Below are 18152 nucleotides of genomic sequence, written 5' to 3'. Positions count from 1 at the left end.
GAGACATACCGGAACATACACTCCAACCACTCGCAGCCGATGAAGTATGGAGAATTATCCAAGAATCCAAGGACAAAAAGGCAGCAGGCCCAGACGGAGTGTACAACGAGCACGTCAAGGCCACGGCGGCGGACACTGTAAGTGCACTGACGCTACTGTTCAATGAATGCCTGAGAAGCAAGAGGATTCCGAACATATGGCGACAGGCCAACCTAATCACACTGTACAAAGGCAAAGGCAATAGGGATGATCCCAGCTCATACCGAGGAATCGCCCTGGAGTGCAATATCTTCAAAATGTTCTCAAAGGCCATCATGGCTCGCATCAGACCAAGAATAATAGAAGAGATACCACCCAACCAATACGGATTCATGGACGGAAAGTCAACACTACAAGCCATAGGGAAAGTAACAAATGAAATAGACACCGCTCTAGCACAACCATCCACATCACTGTACACTATATTCATCGACTATCAAAAGGCCTTCGACAGCATCGACAGGAAGATACTAATAGGAAAACTGGAAGCAACACTAACACCAACCAACTTGCAGCATGAATTGGAAATCATAAAAGTTATACTTAATGTAAACTACGTGAAAATCCACGATGGGACAACAATCTCAACACCTATAACGCAGACCAAAGGAGTACTCCAAGGAGACCCAATGAGCCCGGTATTGTTCAATCTGATGACAGCCGACATCGCAAGTGCAACTGAACCAGCAGGGGTCAATCTTGTAATGTATGCCGACGACATGTCTCTGCTATCAGGAAACCCCATCGCAATCCGGAAGGCATTCAATAACCTACAAGAATGGGCATACAAAATCTCATTAAGTATCAACAGTGAGAAAACAAAAGTGATGAAATTTAGAAGAGGAGGAAGACTCGCAAAAGACGCCGTTTTCTCAAACGGCAGGGACCAGCTAGAAATAGTATCGTCATTCAAGTACCTAGGTAGCATGCTCCAGACTAAAGGAGCAACTTTCACACTACACGTCAAAGAAAGAGCGATAGCAGCAACTAGAGCAATGTTCGAAATCCCCAAGCTCCAGAATCTATCAGTGAAAACGGCCGTGGCATTGTTCATACTTAAAGTTGCCCCGGTAGCCACGTACGGTATACAATTATTCTGGAACAAACTAACCACAGCGAATCTAAAAAGGATTGAAAATATCAAAGCCAGATACCTCAAGCGAATCCTCCAACTATCAAAATATACAAAGAACAGACTGGTGTACACCCTGGTGGATGAGCCGTTCTTCCTAGAGGACATAAAAACCTCCTTAAACCTTCCCGAGACCGAAGCATCCGCCGCAGTCCTGGAAGAAAGACGACGAAAAGCACAGCAAATCCCGGAAGAATTCTATGAAACTGAGGCAGTGAGGAACGACGAATGGAAAGGGCCAGGCTTCAACCTACGCCACACCTTCACCCGATTCGCCGTCCACGGGTTCCACGGAAAGGTATGCCAAACCGCTGGATACCACGAACCAGACGAAGAATGTACCTGCCGGCTCTGTGGTGGAAAATGCCCCAGGTACCACCTCATCAACTGCACCGCAAGAACAATATCCATTACCGCACTCGCTAAAGACTGGTAAAGAGGAACCGCGTGCACCTACAAGCGGACGAGGCATGTTCAACAGAGTGTTGCAAATTAGACAAACAGATGACTTTACATCACTGTGCCCTGCAAAATGCAATCTCAATTCAGTGTCGCAAATTAGACAAGCAAACGACGTCTCATCACTGTGCGCTATAATATGTGTGAGGCAAAGTTCAGCTCTAAATGTCCTCTCACAGATGGAACACATGGACACATGAGCACCACTGTACGGACCTGCTTACAAGCAGAACGGAAGTCGATTCCCACTATGACTACTCGTAAAGACCTGACATTGTACCTTTTACTCTATAGATTACATAGGTAATTAAATTCCAATCATTGTGAATTATTGTGTGTATGGCCATTGGCTGCAATAAATTATTATATAATATCAATGTTCTATCACGCCCGTCCCGTCAAAATATATCATTCAGTACAATAGCATTTAAAGTTATGTCTATAGAAACAGTAAGCACCAAAATCACCTCCACATTAGTTATTAAAGACTCCATAAGGATGCTAGGTAACGGTTAGCACGATTCCTGACCATTGTGATAAGTGTGTTACGCCGTTAACTTTAAGCCTTATCTTCAATGCCTCTCAAAATTAATCTGCCATTGATTTCTATTTCAGGCTTAGTGAATTTAGAGACGTTGCCCAATCCAGAAGGCGCAGCTGCGTTTTCCAGTTCCTCAATTAGATAACAGAGTACAGAGTCGACATTCTTCTATGTTAACTACGTACACGTCGGATAGTCAGCATTACCTAACAGCAATGAACCCGCAAATATCACACAAATTTTGATACACTGCACACTTATACATATTATGCCATTATTATAACTAAGATCAGCGTAACTTTAATTGTTCCTTATATTCATATTCATAATATATTCATTATCTTAAGACGATTAGCGTACAAGTAGAGAAGTAATAATTGGCATTTTAAAATGTAAACTTATAATCATAAATTTCACAGAATTTATTTATACATTGCTTTAATAATACCTGTGATACGGTGCAATTATTATTCATCTCCTTGACTGAATGGTTAGCATACTGGCCTTCGATTCAAAGAGATCTAGGTTCGATTCCCGACCGGGCCGGTTATGTTAACGGCGTATGGTTAATTCCTCTGGCCCGGGGACTGTGTGTTTATATCATTATCAATATACATATCTTCATCTACGTGCAAAATATCACACTACCAACCATCACAGAAACATGCAGTATTGATTACCTTCCTCCATCTAGGATTCACGTCAGGAAGGGGATCCGGTATTATAAAAACATAACCCCATGGCACTACAGCCCTGAAGGGCCTTAGCCTACCAAAGGACCGCTACTCAGCCCGAAAGCCTGCAGATTACGAGACGTCGTGTGGTCAGCACAGCGAAGCCTCTCAGCCCTTATTTTTTGCTTTCTAGACCGGGGATCCAGCAGTATAACTGGAATAATTCTACGCGATGTGTGGACCTCAGGTAAGTGGAAATAAATCCACAAAAAATAAAAAAGTGCAATTTTCCTTGATATTGAAATGAAATAATAGGTAATCTAGCAATGAATTTTATTCTGCTTTATTGAAAGGCTCATAATGCAGGTTTCTTCATGAAGAAGGGGCTCCAAGGTGGGTTATCTTCTCCAGAGACTGAAAAGGAAAATGTTTTCTTGTTAAAGCAGGTTTTAAATGAGATGGTTAATATTATAAAAATCAATCAAGTACTTAGTGCTGAAATGGAAGAACAGAGGTTTCATTTTAATTAGGTATCCTATTTTCGGAAAATTTAATACATAAAGTTATAGCTAAATTTCTTAACTTTACATAGCTCACGGGCTGCAAAACACAGGGAATGAGTACTCAGAAGGTACGGGCACGTCAAAAGAAGGGAATAGAAATATGTTAGGAGGAAGATGCTGGAAATGCTGCCGGAGAGAAAGAAAAGCAGAGGGCGTCCCAGAAGACGACTAATGAACATCATTTAATATAGCATAAAAACTTGTTGAGTAGATGATGCAACACAGGCCCTAATGGTAGAAGAAAATCTGCATAAGCGACCCCACCTTGTGAGATAAGTTATACTGAAGAATGAGAAGTCTGGCGCAAAGGCTCTCCGCATGGATGACTTTGCAGGACGAACCCACATAAAACCTACAGAAGTGAATCTCAAATACATGCGCCTGTTTATATAATGACAGTGCATTTATACTTTGATTATGCAGAGATTTCATAGTTTATTGGACAGAATTAAATTGTATTTACAAGCTAGAACAGTCATGCAAAGAGAATATTAGGAATACTTTTATCTTGACACATTTACTACAAGTTAACAATGGCATGATGTTTTTAGCTTTATGCATTGCAACTCATTTTTATCTTACGCATAAAAGTCACACTTATAGAGTAAATAAAGAGCACAGACCTCTGCACAGGGTTATGAGTGTATTTAGCGATTGTAGGTAGTAAGGATGTAACGGAGAGGGTGTTTAAGTCTCTCCTAAGACTCCGACTAGAGTATGGCTACCGTCTATAGGACCCTCACCGGGATTATTTGATTCGCGAACTGGAAAAATCCGGGGGAAAGCGGCTAAATTTGTGCTGGGTGATCTCTGAAAAAACAGTAGCTTTACGAAAATGTTGCAAAGTTTGGGCTGAGAAGACTTGAGAGAAACGAGACGAGTTGCTCGACTAAGTGGTATGATCCGATTAGTAGACGAATAAGTATAAGTGGTGTCTTTAAAAGTAAGAAAGATCACAGCGTGAAGATAAAATTAGAATTCAAGAGTACAAACTGGGGCAAATATTCTTTTGTACGAAGAGGAGTTAGGGATTAGAATAATTTACCAAGGGAGATGCTCAAGAAATTTTGAAATATTATTTGCAGTTGATTGATTGATTGATTGATTGATTGATTGATTGATTGATTGATTGATTGATTGATTGATTGATTGATTGATTAATTGATTGATTGATTGATTGATTGATTGATTGATTGATTGATTGATTGATTGATTGATTGATTGATTGATTGATTGATTGATTGATTGATTGATTGATTGGCGTGATAACTGTCTTCAGCTTTATTCACTGCAACTCATCTTCACTATGCTCATTAATGTCGGATTCATTATCAATTTCCTAAAATACGGTAAAGCGAATAGGCTGTCGTCTCAATAGAGCATTCCAGATGTTACCGGTACCGCCTTGTGACGAACAACAAAACTACAGCGTCGGTCACAGTGAACTCGTAAGCAGAGAAGAACGCATTGTGAACTCGTGTCTGGGGCAGGGGGAGACATGTTGACATCCGAGTTAACTCGGGCAGTAATGGAAAAGGTTAGCTGGGTTGAATGGTTCAGACGGTTGAGCCTTCTGACTCCAACTAGGCAGGTTCGATCCTGGCTCAGTCGGGTGTTTAAATACGTCAGCCTCGTGTCGGTAGATTTACTGGCACGTAAAAGACCTCCTGCGGGAGTAAATTGCGGCACCTTGCCGTCTCGAAACATCATCAAATTAGTTAGTGGGACTTAAAACCAATAACAGTAGATGGAAAAGGTTAATAGAGTGTGCGAAAATATAAACAGTATTGAAATGACAAACATCAAGATACCTCATTATAACCTACAAAGTGACAGCAGCAATACTTATCTCTGGCATTGGTACAGAACATATTCAAAATATGCACCCTCACGCATATTCATTAAGGGTCCTGTGGATTGTAGAAAATGTCATTGAGCATAGGTTGCTGTAAGGACACACACACACACACACACACACACACACACACACAAACAATATCTGGCTCCCCCGGCAGTTCGGAAATATTCCAAAATGTGTCATCTGACCGAAAACTGGATTCTTTCATCATGTGTAATATGTTATTGTCTGATAACGTGAGATCCTAAGAGTGGAAAGATCACAAGAATTCAGTTCCATAAGAAACTAAGCGATCTTCAAAGGGTTGTCGCAGGGGGGTTAGTGCCTCCATTGTTATAGTGAGAGGTTTCAAGGGACGTTCAGTACTGGTTGTTGCTCAGAGTATGTTTTTAATTTCAATACTGTTTGTTTTGAAGCATATTTTAGTTTGCTACATCCTATTTCAAAATATTTTAATACTTACCTTAACATTCAGGCATTCTTGCATGTATTTGGCCAAGACACAGGTATCATCCGTAACCAAGGCATTCACTGGAACAGAACGAATGAGAAATATGTTTTCGTATTAATAATACAGAATTCAGTAAATTATTGCCTTGGCGGGAAGGTATTTTAAAATCACCCCCATAAACTTATTTATCTCTGACAGTGTCCGTTAGCCTACTAAATATTTGACTTAATCTAATGTAATATTGTTATTTCTCCTTCTAGAGCAAAGGGTATCCGAGAAAGCTCTCCATTCGCTAGTTTCTGCATCTACAGTAGGTCCTTAATGTCATGCCATGTTTTCCCAATTCCAATCAGGTTATCTCTAACCGTTCGCCTTCAAGTGTTCCTAGGTCTTACACGCTTCCTCTTTGCTATTGGGTTCCATTGCAAGACCGACTTTCAAATTTATCCGTCTTAGTTTCTTAATGTATGTCCTATACATTCGCATTTTCTTTCCCTTATTTATTCACCAGTGCGTTTCTGGTTGGTTTTCATCTACAGCTTTTCGTTCATGATCACTTCAGACCATCGTTTATGATGATATACCGCAGACAGCAATTTACGAACACATGGAGGTGGTGTGCAATTTGTTTCGTGACGTTCCATGATTCACAGCCGTATAGAAGAACATAATTCACATTGTTATTGAAAAGTTGGGTCTTGGATTTTCTTGAAGTATTCCTGCTTTTCCAAATAGAGTATAGTAAAATGAATTAGGTATTTGCTTTCAGTATTCGAGCCTGACGTCTTTCCCTGTATCAACATTTTACGTCATTGACAGATAAAACAACTAACTTCCTTTATTTGCTTAGCAGATAAGGTTTGCAGTACTTTCATTCTTTTGTCTTCACAGCATTTATTTTTATCCCGACAGCTGCTGCTTCTCGTTCTAACTCCAACAGTTTTCCCTTCATATCTTCAATGTTCTTGGACAATAGTCAGATAACATTTTACTTAGGTTATAGGAAATATGTCTAGTTAGAATCTTGTTGCAATATTTTTGTGATTTCATGTCAGGATTTCGGGCTATCATCAGCGTTTATGTATTCTGTCTCATAACTTATGTAACTGTGTATAGCGACTATAATACGCATTTGTAATTAGCGAGGAGTTAGAATTGAAAGTGCTCAGCCCTTGACGTTTGACAAAGAGAGAAGATTTAAACGTATCTAAGACGTCATATTTGTAGATATTTAACCAATTTGTGTAATCGACGTATTTTTAAATATGTATTACAATATCAAATTATAGTACTTTCCGTGATGAAAACGAATGTGGAATGAATAGCAATTGTAATCCTTTTAAAGTGTAACTGTGAAGTAATATGTGTTAAAACTGAAAAGCAAACACGTCCCCATTATTTACCATGAATGTCTTATGAGGAGTGTAAACTAAAGGTTTTTACCATTCGTAACATCGCCAATCCGCAGAATTCCCTCCGTTTAGTCACCTTTGCCCCCAAACCTAATCACTGATGGTTGCTGAGTTACCTCGTAGGGTATGTGCTTCTCCAAAAGTGCAAATTTGATTTACTAATTTTCGATTTTGCGAAGGGAAATGGAGCCCTCTTCCTCCCCAGTGAACCATGCTCGATTTTTTCTTTCAGGATAGAGAGCCCCCTTTTAGAATATTGAAATGATATAGTTTCCCTGTGTAAGATCCCCATTTCTCATGAATACCTAATTTCAATCTTATCGAATGTATAAGTTTAGTCATACTTTTTAATAAATTAAAGTTCCTTGCATTGTAACATTGGCCAGCTTGCACTGGATGAGAGAGATGTCGGTGACCCGCCAAATTGGCACGGATACACTGATAAGCTCAAGTTCCATTCAGATTGGTTCGTGCACTTCCCCAGATATTAATAAAAAATCACGACTGGAACATTTAATAGACAATAGAAAAATTTGAAGCGTCAAGAGATCAGTTTCCATAACGATGAAACTTATACGATGCATTTCGATGAAGCATTGCTGGTCAGTGTTATTACTAAAGGAAGCGTGTCGAGGTTCCAGGGGAAAATGCAAAGAATTACAGAGGATCTACCACACTTGAGTCTACAAACTGAGGATTTTCACGCTCTGGCTGGCCACCACACCTAGTTGGCGACACGAACTGGAATGAAACGGTATATAACTTGAGAGTTTAGGATTGATTCACAGCATACTATGTGAAATTACAAAGGATTTTTTAAGACTTCACAACAATATTAAATAATACTAGCGTGCCCGTGCGAGAACTCGCGCATGTAGAAATCCGCCTCCCCATTCCCACCCCCACTTTCTTCCCACATCCGTATGAAGGGTGAATTTATTTCTGACTTATTAAACTTTTTTCATACAATGTTTGTTGTAGTATCATTGGTATTAAGTACCATTTAACCGTAACTATACGTTAAAGCAAACATGAGTCATTATTTTCATAAGAAGATCAAACCACACCAAACCAAGCATCGGTCAAATATTCGCGGACACTCAATCACAGGTCGGAAAATAAGGCGAACCACGGATTTTCATATCCCCCTTTCCAAGCCCTCCCCTCTTAATCTATCTGGCTAAGTTTTGAAGCTCTCACTACGTTACCGTACTATTGATTACACTCAGCACAATACGATAGACCACGCCAAGCTCAGTCGTACAACTGCTACGACTTCACGAAAAAGGTATGCTTGAGTTTACACGTATACTCCATAATCTTGGTCATATTGCACATTCCGACTGTGACTTAAACGGCATCCAGCTTGTCACAGATCCACTCGGGGACCCTTAAAACTATGGATTCGATATCAGTATCTGGGTGCTAGGGGTTTCTTTCCCCCACAGTCGTTTTTTTTGTTTCGTATAGTAAGTGTAATGTGTACCAAGTTTGGTTGAGAGCTATGCCGAAAAATAAATCCATAATCTCGACCATTTTGGACATAGTCTTTCCCGCCCCTTCTCACCTCCGTGCCAATGGGGCTGATCTTGGACTTAAAAATTATATCTAGAGTGTAGCAATTCACCTCAGCGACTCCAAAAGCTATGGATTCTGCAAAAATATAGGTCGTTTTCTACTATTTTTATATTCACCCCTTATCCATCTCCGCCCAAAGGAGTCCTATCAGGGTCTTACACACAGTATTTTTTCCAGTAATCTGTGTACCAATTTTGGTTGGCATCTATGCCCATACTTACATGCATAATCTCACTGCTGTAGAATCTTGGAGCTGACATTGCCATGGTTACGTCAGTTCATTTCTGTATCCAATTCCTAGAGCACGGGTAGTGTGGTGCCGATATCTCCATGACGGTTGGTTTCAGGTACTTAAAACATGTTTTTCGGGCACGTAGGGCTTACCGGGTTTTGTTCTTTGCGTCAAGGGTCTTAAAATGAGCTTTGTATCCTCCTTGTAAGAAAGAATTGATATTTCGCCTATATTAGCCTAGTATTTTTATATCTCCCCGCCCCCATGTCCCCCCCCCACCCTGTAACTATTCAAGAAATGCAAGACTTTCCTGTACTATTGAGACGATTTGGATAATTTTGATACAAGCCGCACCTTTTAACTCCCTTTGGTTTAAGAGCTTGAGTTTTGTGAAACATACATTTTAGCGTTTTATGTACATAGATTATTCATAATTAAATGAATTATATAAAGAAAAATATTTCCGTTGGCTTTTTAAGAAATGCAAGATTTTCACTGTACTATTCAGACGATTTGGAAGATTTTGGTGCAAACTGCACCTTTTAACTCCTCCCGGTTTAAGAGCATGAGTTTTGTGAAACATACAAGTTAGCGTTTTATATGTACCTCACGACATCTGAACTTACCTTCATCTAAACAATCCTGCATAGTGGCTTCTCCAACCTTGAGGTAATTACTATCCTTCTTATGTACTTCATTGTAGGTAGGCATTAGGGTCTCAAGGGAAGCGAACTGAGTACCTTTCATCACACCGAGCTTGGCGTAAACACAGTATTGCAGACACTAAAACGGGAGAAGTATATTAGATCAAATGTAAATCTGAAAAACATTCAGTACGTAATCTTGGCTTAAATGTGGAGTGAAATAGTTAGAAAGTAACTTAAAATAGGAATTAAACATTAGTGAAATTTGTAAGAAAATAAACAGAAATTTCTTAATTTTGAAAATAAATTCCAACTACGTAAACACTGAAGGGGAGACATTGCCAACGTGTCTGTAACTGATCTGATCAGGAGAGAATTTTGCTTGGTTCAAATTACAAGGATCATTCCTATTCAGTTCCAAAAAAAACTGAATTTGAAGAGTGCTTCACCAGACCAGTGGGCGATACATTTCCACAAAGAACTCTGCAGAAGCTCATTGTTCACCAGCCAGCAGAAGGCAAAACAATACTGCCGGTGAATTGTTGAGAATTGCAATAAGGAAGCTCTTCAGAAAAAGCTGGAAGCTGGTAAAGGAGGAAAAATTAACCCAAAATGATCTAGAAGTGGAAACTACGGAAAATATGTTTTATTACAATTTGGCTTTAAGTCGCACTGGCACAGATATTGTCTTATGGCGAAGATGGGATAAGAACGTGCTAGGAATTGTGAGGGAGCGACCTGGTCAGGAATACTAACAATTACACCAAAGAAATGGCATCATGCCGACATACATGACTCAGGATATCTAGCTGGAGAGCAATCAACTACATAAGCCAATGTTCTGAATATATGCTCATACAATTTTCAAAATTTGGCCGGCCGCGTGGTGTAGGGGTAGCGTACCTGCCTCTTACCCGGAGGCCCCGGGTTCGATTCCCGGTCAAGTCAGGGATTTTGACCTGGACCTGAGCGCTGGTTCGAGGTCCATTCAGCCTACGTGATTAGAACTGAGGAGCTATCTGACGGTGAGATTGCGGCCCCGGTCTAGAAAGCCAAGAATAACTGCCGAGAGGATTCGTCGTGCTGACCACACGACACCTCGTAATCTGCAGGCCTTTGGGCTGAGCAGCGGTCGCTTGGTAGGCCAAGGCCCTTCAGGGGCTGTAGTGCCATGGGGTTTTATTAATAAATTTGATTCTCTTAAATCACGCTTTCTAATACACATTTGCTCTAGGTAAATTTAAAAATGCACATTTCGTTACACTTCAAAACTACAGGGTGCAGAAAACTTTTATTTCGCAAATTAAGTGAGTGGTAGAGGGTACATACACGTGTTGTGAACATAGGAACCATTCAGGGCCTCTCTCATAAACTCAGACCGTCCAGCGGCGTTTTTATTGTCGGAGATTTAAGAAGCTGTATGGGAGGCGCGCGCAAGGAGCGTGCACGTGTTCAACCTAGCACCAATAGCCAGTCTGAATCTCAGCTGTTACACGGTGAGGCAGTTATCATTGCGACACCGTGTTTTCGTATGTAAAAGTTATCTTAAGTACAAGTTGGCTCGACGGGGTGCGATGCGTTTTTCAGCAATTTCCTGGTGAAGTGCCACCTTCACGAGCACAGATTCACGTAATTGTATATACATTTGCAACTACTGGCTCAGTGATCAATAAAAAACATGAACAGTTTCTGAGAATCTTGAAGGCTCGCCGAATAAATCACTCACAATATTAGCAGAACAAGCAGGGGTTTCGGTTTCTTCTGCACACAAAGCTACACATCAAACCGTACAGGTTTACACGGGCCCATAATTTAAAGCCTGCTGATCCAACCACAAGAGTGAGGTATTGTGAGTGGTATCTTGCATCATTGATGAAGGATGACAATTCCATCATCTTTTATAAGGTAAGATTTCATGAATGATAGTACACACTCTCAAAGCAGGGCGGCCGCGCTCCACGTAAGTTGGGCTGAGGCAGCTGCTGTAACGCAGAGTGCAAACACCGTACGCTCGGTCTGGGTTTATAAGAGAGACCCTATAGATCTCCAGGGGTTACATTCGGCGCTACGTGCTCTTAAGAACCTCAGTTCGGCTGTCAACCTCCCAGGTGTTCGTGCGTAAACTTGACACACTCTTTACTTTTGGTTTACATTCTACGTGATCAACACTGAAGGGACAAACGCACAGTACTTCAGAGCAGATGCTCGCAATGTCTCCCTCCAGCCAGGCGGCACAATTCACATCGACTTAACAATGATTCACGTATACTTTGGAAAACTACGGACGCCTCTCGGACACGTGCAGAAGCAGCGACGGACAGGCGGAAGGTCACGCCGACAGCGTCTCAGCAAAATCATTGTGACTCGTTAACCCTCGACCGTCTGAAAGGTAGGCAGCCAAAACGAATCATGGCAGACCGTTGGTTCCTATCTTTACAATACTTGTAGTTGTACCATCTAACACTCCTGTAATTTGTGAAACAAAGTTTATCTGCACCCTGTATAAAGATGTAATTATATCGAGATGTTTTATTGAAGATAGTTGCATCCTGGGATCAATACGAGTTGCGCCAACAATAAATTTATCATCCAAAACGTACTGTAGATGAATATTATTTAAATTTAGAACGTTTGTACCGGGCGAGTTGGCCGTGCAGTTAGGGACGCTCAATTGTGAGCTTGAATATGGGAGATAGTGAGTTCGAACCCTACTGTCGGTAGCCCTGAAGATGCATTTCGGTGGTTTCCCATTTTCACACGAGGCAAATGCTAGGACTGCACTTTAATTAAGACTACAGCCATCTCCTTCCCACTCCTAAGTCTTTTCTATCACATCGTCAGCATAAGACCTATCTGTATCGGTGTTAGGAAAAAGCAAATTGTAAAAAATGAAGAAGAATTAAGAACTTTTCTGAGGCCAGATCATTAAGGATGATAAAATGTGGTTATCAGTGACCGAGCTGAATGGAATTTCTTCCAGTTGCTACGCACGTTATATCACAACGTGTTCTCTTCTCTGACAATATAAGCTGTTAACTACAAATCGAAGGAATTTTGTCTTAAGAATTATGGTTAGAAATTGTTATTTTATTGGCATTTTGATTATTTGTATGTTTGATAAATCAAGTCCTGATTACAACACTTACTTTTGTTGAGATAGAATTTTAAGATAAAGTTTAAAAATTCTGTTTCTACTCGGTTTATCTCTTTTTTAATCTTGAAAATTGAAATGCTTACCGCTTGGGTCTGTGTGGATAATGTCCGGTACATGTACACCTTCTCAGCATCCTCTGTGAAGTACAGAAATAATTACGTTAAAAAACAGGGCCAGAGAAGGATTTCAAGATTAAATATTACCGATATGCCTGTAAGTTACATACACTGATGACACAAAGTTATAACATGTTTCTCATTTTCACATCTGGCTAGTACTGGGGCTATACATTAATTAGGCCCACGGTCGCTTCTTTCCTGCCCAGAGCCTTTTCGTATCCTATTCCATCGTCGCCATAAGACCTATCCCTGTCGGTGCGACGTAAACAAATTTTATATTGTATTGTATATTGTGTGCCACCCTATATGGCAATGCATTATTAATTATTAATGACAATTGGCACTGTAAAAGAAAGATTAGTTAGCATCAATTATATAGAATATAGAAATTGGATTACGAAGTACACTAAATTGTTCTGTTAGAGAACTTTTCAAATTATTTCCCTGTCATTTCGCCCCCCGATATGGTCACAGATGTCTTGAGGCACACACTTGTCTCGGTTCACACCTAATCTATGTTCAGGGATTAGGGAAATATATTGAAGGTAAGACATTGGAATTACAGACATTTTCTTCCAGAAAAACTAAGATACACTAAGTCATGGATTGTTAAAACAAAAATGAAATACGGTAATTTTATTGTTTTTAATTCACGAATAAAGCAGCGTGAAGGATAGGAAAGTGAAGACAGTTGGTATTACCTTGTTCGGGACATTACCCGAAGGTGGAATGTGAAGGAAAATTCCAAAACCTTGGTGTTACCAACCAATATAGGCTTATCACTCTGAATCATGACATGGACGACGAGGAATTGAAAATATAGCAAGGAAGAAATGATACCGGGCGTGAAAAATTTGTAGAGAGCTTACAGTATAAGCCATTACAAGAAATTCTGAATAAGAAAAGTGTACAATATTTGGGACTTGTGATGCGAACTGAGGAGAAAAGAACGTCAAACATAGCCCAAGTAAGATCTAGAAGTTAGAGGAAAACGAAATGGGAATCTCTTTGGAAGACAACCAATAATATGTGTGGATCAAATACAGAAGGTCACAAAAGCCGAGGCAGTAGTCGTGTGACAAGTTATAGTGGAAACTGTTGAGAAGATCGACTCTAATGGAAAAGGCGGAAAAGTCGAATGATGAAGATGACGACGACGTTTTGTTCTTTCCACCAGAACAAACGGAGATTTATCCAATATCACAAAAAATACACATTTGTGTATCCAAATATTGGCTCACAAATCAATTGGAATTCTGGTAGACCTATATTTATTTTTGAGAATAATGGCTTGTTCATTTATTTTTTTATTTTGAGTAACTTCAATTGAAGCTAATAAATCAGTTTCATCAATTTATTAAAGCATGTCATTAAAAATTTATGTGAAATTTCAATAGTCAGAATGCTCCTTGTGCTTCGACTTAAAAACTTCTCGCATTGTTCCGCAGTTCGAGAGTCCTTATACTACTATCTAAATATTATACAAGAAGCAAAGTAAGAGAATATGAAACGCCCATGGTTATTTTAATTACTCTAAAATAATTTGTTAATCCGTGAGGAATGATGGACTTCTTGGACTTACTACGTAAAATCCTTTGACGGTAGTCAACCTATGAATCAGCAATTTGATCTTGAACTTTCTCCGGAAGTACACATTTTACTTATATACAACGTTCGTACAATGAAAGGTCACTGTCACTAATCACACTGCGTGAAGAGAAAACATCTAATGTGCAGATCTCAATCCATTTAAATAGCTAGAGATCACCTTCACAAGAACACCTGAGTAAGCAGAGGACAGATGCAATAGCCCACCAGGTGCACATGCACGCGTCTCTATATCTACATGACTAACAGTTTGGGCTAGTGTTTTGCCTGTTACTATCTGAAAAATACAGTTTCGTACCACCAGCTTAAAAGCAAAGGACTTCAAAACCCTTGAGGGAGGGGGAAGTAGAGGCTTCTACTTTACGTACCTTCAGCACTACGCCGGATAGAGTGCTCTGGTTGCCTTTCTCCCCAGGAATTGCCTCTTTTACGGTGTGACTCATGGGCAACTGCTTCTTCAGATGAGGAGAGGGGTTGCGGAAATGAAATACACGGAAAACCAATGACAGAGTTTCACCAATATAATCTGTTGCCGTTTTCCCGTGATGCTGTTCAGCGGAGCCGTTCGATATGGCGACCTTGTTGTCATAAGACCAATACTGATGTCTTTATGTGGAAGACCTAGAGACGTGTTGTATTAACTGGGGGTTTTCTGTAATTTTTGAGATTTTTAATGGATTCGGTGTCGGATAAGGATAACTGTGCTTCGACACAAAATATAAAGCCATAATTTAAACTCGAGGAGGCAAAACGGAAAAATAAACGCGTTTGTGCATATAATTCAAAGTGGGAAACCAACACGCTGTATTTATCTCCTGATCGAAGTACTGTCCACAGGACTTTTTTTTTAAACTTTGCGAGAAGACTTCAGTACATCTCATGGATGAAGGGTCTTCAACCCACAGACTAGAATAGGAATTGTACAATAAAATTAGTGGAATATATTTTTCTATGTTAATACTTCAGTAAGAGTACTCTTCGTCAAATGGAGGGGAAATTGCAACACAGTGCTCTTGAATTTCAACATTTTAATGATTTTAAAATTACAGTTCAAAATGTAGCTGTCCTCCAAAAGTGTGGAATGTCCCACTTTGTTTGACTGTCTTGTCCGTCATTCGTTCAATGCTTGGTCACCCTAGTAGTAACCTTCGGCTGATCATTTGAAAAGGTATAGTTGGGTCGGATGGGGTGAGTTTAATTCGTTGTATGAAAAAACGCTTTTCCAAAGTCAATTAATTGAGCAATGGCAGTGTATTCATGGAGGTGCATGAGGAACATTCCTCCTCCATTGATTAAGCCCTGTATGACATTTACACCTCTAATCAACACGACAAGGGCATTTTTCTTCTAAATTAATTGTGTTTAAAACTATTTAAGAATTCTAGAGGATCCAGCTGGTTATCAGTACCTTCGTCGGATTGTACGGAATCGCAACTCTAATAAATTTTGTTATCTCCTTCTACAATTTATTCGTCTTCATTTTTGGACATACTATGAATGTGTATTGGTAACGTCCGTGGCATTGTTGGCATCGGTGTTGACAGCTGGGAACACTTTCATGCAATTATCTCGTTTTGATTGCAGTAGAATATCTTGGGAATGTTAACTGCGTTCAGTTGCACTCAACAAAATTTTTAAGTTGCTCATGGACAACAATTTCTGGTAGATTTATCGTACACTTGTGACAACAAGTAGATGGCGATCACTCCGAGATTTATAAAGAAAATTGTTTTGGACCACAATATTTGAAAATTTTGTCCATTAGACTTCTGGAGCGTTTTGTCCCATGACATTCCTTTTGCAAAAGCCTTCCACAAAAATAAGTCATTGGTAGCTTATCTTGCAATCGCTTTCTTTCAGTATACATTTTCCAACGTTGCAGTTGTTAAGATGTGATGGTTTGAAGGTTGTGCCGACTTGCCTGCTGCCTTTGCTTCATTACCTGTGCCGTTTGCGGTTTGTTGTAGCAGTTGATCGATGAGGCGAGATATTCTCTGAGAGTTTCTCAGGAATGCAAGGCGTTGTTGTATTTGGCCAGGTACCTTGTGTGTTGCCAATCTTCTAAAACGACGTATATCACTCACTCCTTCAAGAGTTATTTTAATCTACATGCTTTCATATATCAAGCAAGTTTAGTTTTAAACAAACTACGTGTTTTAACGTAAACTGAGTGTACCGGATCAGAAGTCGGTACAACTACTATCCACTGATACCTCATTCATTGCCCTAAGGTTTTAATTATCTTACCAAAAGGATGTTGACAACAAAAATAATATAAACTAAACTTATGCTAATATTATGGATGTTGCCATTGATGCTTTCACGGCCCGTACTTACAGATATGACACAGGCTTTTGGGCTTATACCGTATCAAGGAAATAAGCTGAAATTCTTTACGTTTCGCAGAGAACTTTGCTCTGCGTCATCAGAAGGAAACCTCGACTGTCCACGAGAAAGGTTTCTCAAAAGTTGAAGTTTGAATTTAGACGTCATAACAAAAGTGGAAATGGTACGTTCATTCGTCACCAGATGGCTCCCCGAACGCATTAGAGTGAGAGCGTTCGAAACGGAAGCTGACGGAACTATTAGAACCAGTCTGAGAGGGCTACATAACAGGTGTACGCACATATGAAGCTATGACATTGACACAACCCTGGAATGAAACATCAGGCAACGAGGAACGTACGAATTTGGAAAACACCGAAACGAAATAACAATAGTGAAGGGAAAGGAAAGGGAACTACCTACGTAAATCATTAATGGCTGGCAACCACATATAATTTAATTGTTAGCCAGTGTCCCTGTTGAAATTGTTAGGATTTCTACGTATTTCCACAGCTTCCCGTATAAAGCAACTTTAGTTCAGTCTCTTTGCGTCTCCTTCGTTGCGGTGTATGTCCAGGTGGATGCTATTCAGTGCATACTGGTGCCATTTCTGTACGTCGGTCAGTTGATGTGGAACGCAACGGGACACAATTCTCCTCATATTAAGACATTTCGTCAATAAGTGTCACACAGTTTAATGACTGAGACCAACCTCTGAGGATAATCCGATGGTCTACAGGAACGAGAATTGTCAATGTCATTCCGACCCACACGAAACGTCTCAACCCGTCGTGCAACCGTCCTATACGGCAATGAATTCTCGCCACAGACTTCATGTAATCCTCGATAACATTCCGTTACATTTTTGCCACGGGCTACCGCAATTTTAAGCCACGAACGCTGATCACCTTTTGAAAACATGTTTTAGAGCGGTGAAATCGACACTCTTCACTTCAACGCCACACAGCAACTACACCTCCAACTAGATGCCCGTGAAATGCACACTACACATCGACAACAGCGCCACCTGACCGCTGCCATATCCTATTTGCGCATGCCCGATCTCTTGCGAGTGTCTGGACTACGTTGCCACTATTTTATTTGCAGCCCTCGTGTGAGACAGAGTTCTGGCACACGGTAATAACGCGAGGATGAAGATTACGTAGAGAGATGACAACCATTAGTTACCTTGTTACCACGGTGTCGGTTTTCTATCCACGCAAAGTTGATAGCACTAATTCCAGATAGACTCCCTGCCCAAAAATCATGTTCATGTTAAAATGACACAAGGACGTTGCAAAGCATAATATGAAGAAGTACCATATTTACATTGGTAACGGGAAGGATGTTGCGGCTGGTTGAC

General features: G+C 40.2%; 1 protein-coding gene across 1 annotated transcript; it reads right to left on the bottom strand.

Annotated features, from left to right (window-relative positions):
- Window positions 1-3161: 3161 nt before the first annotated feature.
- Window positions 3162-12877, bottom strand: LOC136877109 (uncharacterized). Its single transcript, XM_068228545.1, has 4 exons — window positions 12821-12877; window positions 9566-9722; window positions 5730-5797; window positions 3162-3259 (listed from the first exon to the last, which is right to left on the bottom strand). The coding sequence occupies exons 1-4, from the start codon at window positions 12851-12853 to the stop codon at window positions 3218-3220; spliced, it is 300 nt and encodes a 99-aa protein (XP_068084646.1). The 5' UTR covers window positions 12854-12877; the 3' UTR covers window positions 3162-3217.
- Window positions 12878-18152: the final 5275 nt, after the last annotated feature.

This window comes from Anabrus simplex, chromosome 7 (assembly GCF_040414725.1).
Source record: "Anabrus simplex isolate iqAnaSimp1 chromosome 7, ASM4041472v1, whole genome shotgun sequence".
In the NCBI taxonomy this organism is placed as follows: domain Eukaryota; kingdom Metazoa; phylum Arthropoda; class Insecta; order Orthoptera; family Tettigoniidae; genus Anabrus; species Anabrus simplex.
The sequence above is the reverse complement of the archived record's forward strand: the minus strand, read 5'-3'. Positions and strand labels throughout refer to the sequence as shown.